Below are 4,432 nucleotides of genomic sequence, written 5' to 3' on the forward strand. Positions count from 1 at the left end.
TTAACAGGAGTTTAGAAGTTGATTTCAACCCTCATGGATGACTTTGAGAGGTTCAAGACTTCAGTGGAGAAAGTAAGTGCAGATGTGGTAGAAATAGCAAGAGAACTGGAATGAGAAGCGGAGCCTAAAGATGTGACTGAATTGCTTCAATCTCATGATAAAACATGAACGGATGAGAAGTTGCTTCTTATGAATGAGCAAAGAAAGTGCTTTCTTTCTTTTTTTTTTTTATTTACAGTAAACTTTATTTTACTTGATTTAACGTAATTTCAAAGTAGGTCTGTGCTCCAAGATAAACAAAAGAACAGATAGCCTAAATCTCGTTAAGAGATCTTTTTCACACTGTTCCTCTGAGTAGAGCATGGGGTTTTGGGGGCCCCAATGGTGACACCTTACATTTTATTCCTGGAGATTTTACCTATACATTCAGAGAGAACAGATAACACCAACATACAGGAATCAAACTGCAGGAAGAAGCTCTTATGTTACATTCTACCCACCTCTTCAGGGTTGTAAAGATAATGACTGATTTTTTTCTCTGCAAAGTTCAGTGTTGGTTTTTTTGCTTTTATTTTAAGTAAAATGTCAGAATATGTGAAAATGCTGTACTTATTTATTTTAATATGTTAAAAATAGTGGAAATTTAAAAATTCTTCATGAGTCCAAGCTGGGCCATGACTACTACTGATGGGGTTTACTCAACGCACTAATTCCAAGTTTGGCGGCCATCAGCAAACTGGCACCCGCAATTAAGCCTGCAGGCATAAATTTTCCAGAGTGGTAGAATCTCATTCCCATAATGCCAGCCAGAGTTCCAGATGTAACTAAGAAAACCCAAATGTTCCTTGGATCCTGAGACAGCTGATAGGCACCCAGGCCTGCTAATCCACCAAAGAGGAGCCCAGGGGCCAGGGACGGGACACTGCCTGCTTTTACATAGCCAGTGATCCCACCGGAAGCAACCAGTGCTGCATAGCCAAAGCCAAGCCAATGTAAAGGCACTAGAGGGCCGGAGTCCTTCTGCATGGTCTCTTTCACTCCGTCCAAACAGAAGATCACACCAGGCCTGCACCTGCGGAGGAGGGGCTCCTTCCCGAAGGTCTGCACCGGGCGGCGACGCTGCACACGCCTGGGGGCGGGGAGTCGCAGTCCCGCCGGAAATAGAAAGTGCTTTCTTAATAGGGAATCTACCCCCGGTGAAGATGCTATGAAGGTTGTTGAAATGACAACAAAGAATTTAGAACTTTACATAAACTAAGTTGATTAAGCAGCAGCAGGATTTGACAGGACTGACTCCAGTTTTGAAAGAAGTCTGACTGTGGGTATAATGCTATCAAACAGCAGTGCACGCTACAGAGACATCATTCATGAAAGGAAGAGTCTATCAATGCAGCAGACTTCACTGTTGTCTTATTTCAAGAAATTGCCACAGTCACCCCAACCTTCAGCAACCACCACCCTGATCAGTGAGCAGCTATCAACATTGAGGCAAGACTTTCCACCAGCAAAAAGATTAAGACTCTCTGAAGGCTCAGATGATGGTTAGGTTGTTTTTTGTTGTGGTTGTTTTCTGTAATAAATTGTTTTAAAATTGGTAGGTACATGTTTTTTAGACATCATGCTATTGTACACCTGATAGACTATAGTATAGTGTAAATATAACTTTTACATGCACTGGGAAACCAAAAAATTTGTGTAACTTGTTTTATTGTAATATTTGCTTTATTACAGTGGTCTGGAACTGAATCCATAATATCTCTGAGATACGCCTGTAAACCATCACAGATGATAATAAGCTCTGAGAACAGTGGTGGTTCAGAGTGGAATGGAGGGTCCTAAGGACAGGGGACCCTCTGGGCCCAAGGAGAGGGGCACTATCGAGCTCAGTAACCAATGGGTTGTGGAGAGCAGAGAGATGATTCAAAAGGGATGTTGTGGTGAGAGCCTTGGTGACCAGGTGTTGGAAACATCCACAGAAATATGGGCAATAGGAAGAGGTGCTGGCCTGGGGGAAAGAACCACCTGGAAATTGTCACCGTTAGGCTCAGGGTCTGGTGGTGAGGCATGGTATGCTGGGGGCAGCTGAGACAGGCAGAATCCAGGGAAGTATCACAGCGGGAAGGAGCCTGAGCAGAATGGAAACAGCCTAGGGCCACTTGAGGGGTGGACATTTGGGACAAAGTAAGGGGACTAGGAACAGGAAAAGGAATAGGAAGAAAATAGGTAGAATTTGAGGGCAAAAATCAGAGTAGGTTAGTCCTCTCTATGCCTTTGCTTAAGGAGAGACCTTTGTTCTTACAATAAATGAATGAATTCAAACAATAAATAAATACAAAGTTAGTTCATGCTTCTGCCCTGTCAAAGAGAGTGTGACATAGCCACTTAGTTGCTTCACTCTCCAAACAGACTTTAGCCCACTGTACATAAACCATCTTGAATGATGTAAGCTGTTCCATAAAGGATCCTATCAATATGGTTCCTGGGCTTGAACCCAATCTTTTCTTCCTGTAAAGTGAAATCGAGATAGTATGATTTCACTGTCAATGGCTTCTTAAATGGGCTTGAGCTCTGCTAAGCACTACCAACATCAACATTTACTTTAGAGGCAATCACGATAAAGGAGAAGCTGACAAGTCACAGGAGAGGAGGAGGAGGGTAAGAAAGGCAGGTTGGATGAGGGGACCTCTACACTGAGGCAAAAGCCCCAGCTCACCCTTCTCACTGGTCAAGAACCACCATAACTCTATGCCTGTGGGCCGCTCTCTCCCTCTTGATTTTTGCCTCTTTAAAACTTTCTTTTACCTTCAAATTCAGACCAAATCACCTGAATAGATTGCTTTTGACAGAAGTACAGGGGCCACAGTTCCTTCCCTGGTGAGAGGTGTCCCACTGCTCTGCTGTCTGCCTCCCTTCATCAAGCTATGGCTCATGGCACTTAATGGTCTTGTGGGTGGGAGCAGAGAAAAGTGGGCTTCCAGGAGAAATTCTGAGGCTTTATCAGCCTCAGTAGGTTGGGAGTCTACAGAGTATTAAAAGGACTCATGAAGTAAAAGGTAGGAAAAGTTTCCTACTGCAAGCGAAGCAATAGTTTACAAAAGCTGCTCTGTTCATGGGTGGGTTCCTCCAGCTGCTCTCTGTTGCTTTAAGCTCTGCTCCTAAAGCTGACAGGTGAGATAAGTTTGTATTCCTCTTGGGATGGACCACCATATTGTTTTTCTTTCTTCATAATTTAGAAACTCAGCATGGCCCTCTGTCCTTCTATTTCAAACAAAGAACACAAATTTTTAAAGAGAGTTTGAAATTCCTTAGCCAAGTTTAAAGGAGGGGGGTCATTGATCTAAAAATCCTAAAGCTGAAACTGACTAGCTAGTGGTCTTAAAAATAAATGTTAGGGACTTACCTGCAGTCCAGTCATTAAGACTACATGCTTCCAATGTAGGGGGCATGGGTTCAATCCCTGGTCCGGAACTAAGATCCCTCAGGCTAAGGGGCACAGCCCCCCCCCAAAAAAGTTAACATATACACACTACTACATATAAAATAAACAATAAGGAGCTACTGTATAGTACAGGGAACTATATTCAATATCTTGTAATAACCTATAATGCAAAAGAATCTGAAAAAGAATATATATGTATATATACATATAACTGAATCACCTTGCTGTACACCTGAAACTAGCACATTGTAAACCAACTATACTTCAATTTTAAAAATGATTACAAAAATAAAAATGCAAAAAATGTTAACAATAAAAATAACATGGCTGGGCTTCCTAGGTGGCGCAGTGGTTAAGAATCCGCCTGCCAATGCAGAGGTCACAGGTTCGATCCCAGCTCCAGGAAGATCCCACATGCCGCGGAACAACTAAGCCTGTGTGCCAAAAAAAAAAAAAAAAAAAAAAAATAACATGGCAAGGCATCTACATGGTGTCTTCTCCTTTGTTAAAGCATTTTCAAATCTGTCATCTTACTGAGACTTTAAAACAACTCTTGAAGAAGAAAGATGGTGGCAAAGTAGGACATGGAATGCATCCCTCTCCACAGATGCATCAGGAATACACCAAAAGATGCAATAATTCCCACAGAGAACCAGCTTGACACCAGCAAATGACCTTGGACACCAGAAAGGACTGCGAAGATCCTGACATAATTGGGTAGGACAGAAGGAAAACAAAAAAAGGAGAAAGAAGAGGAGAAGAAAGGAAAGGGGCAGGTCCTACACCCTGGGGCAGGGGGATCTGAACCAGAGGGGAGATTGCTGAATTCGGGGAAACATCCCTTATCTGACAGGGAAACCCCTTCTCCAATGGGGAATTTCCCTCGGTCAGAAGGGAGACATTTTGGACTGTTCAAAGAGGGTGAAGTGGCTGATCTGGTGAAGACAGGAAAGAGTGAGAAACACACAGAGTGTCTGTACCATGGCTCAGCGT

General features: G+C 42.9%; 1 protein-coding gene across 1 annotated transcript; it reads right to left on the reverse strand.

Moving 5' to 3' along the window:
- Positions 1–272: 272 nt before the first annotated feature.
- LOC130859628 (transmembrane protein 14C-like) lies at positions 273–1,068 on the reverse strand. Its single transcript, XM_057747211.1, has one exon. It carries the CDS (start codon positions 1,024–1,026, stop codon positions 682–684), a length of 345 nt encoding a protein of 114 aa, XP_057603194.1. The 5' UTR covers positions 1,027–1,068; the 3' UTR covers positions 273–681.
- Positions 1,069–4,432: the final 3,364 nt, after the last annotated feature.

This window comes from Hippopotamus amphibius, chromosome 1 (genome assembly GCF_030028045.1).
Source record: "Hippopotamus amphibius kiboko isolate mHipAmp2 chromosome 1, mHipAmp2.hap2, whole genome shotgun sequence".
In the NCBI taxonomy this organism is placed as follows: Eukaryota; Metazoa; Chordata; class Mammalia; order Artiodactyla; family Hippopotamidae; genus Hippopotamus; species Hippopotamus amphibius.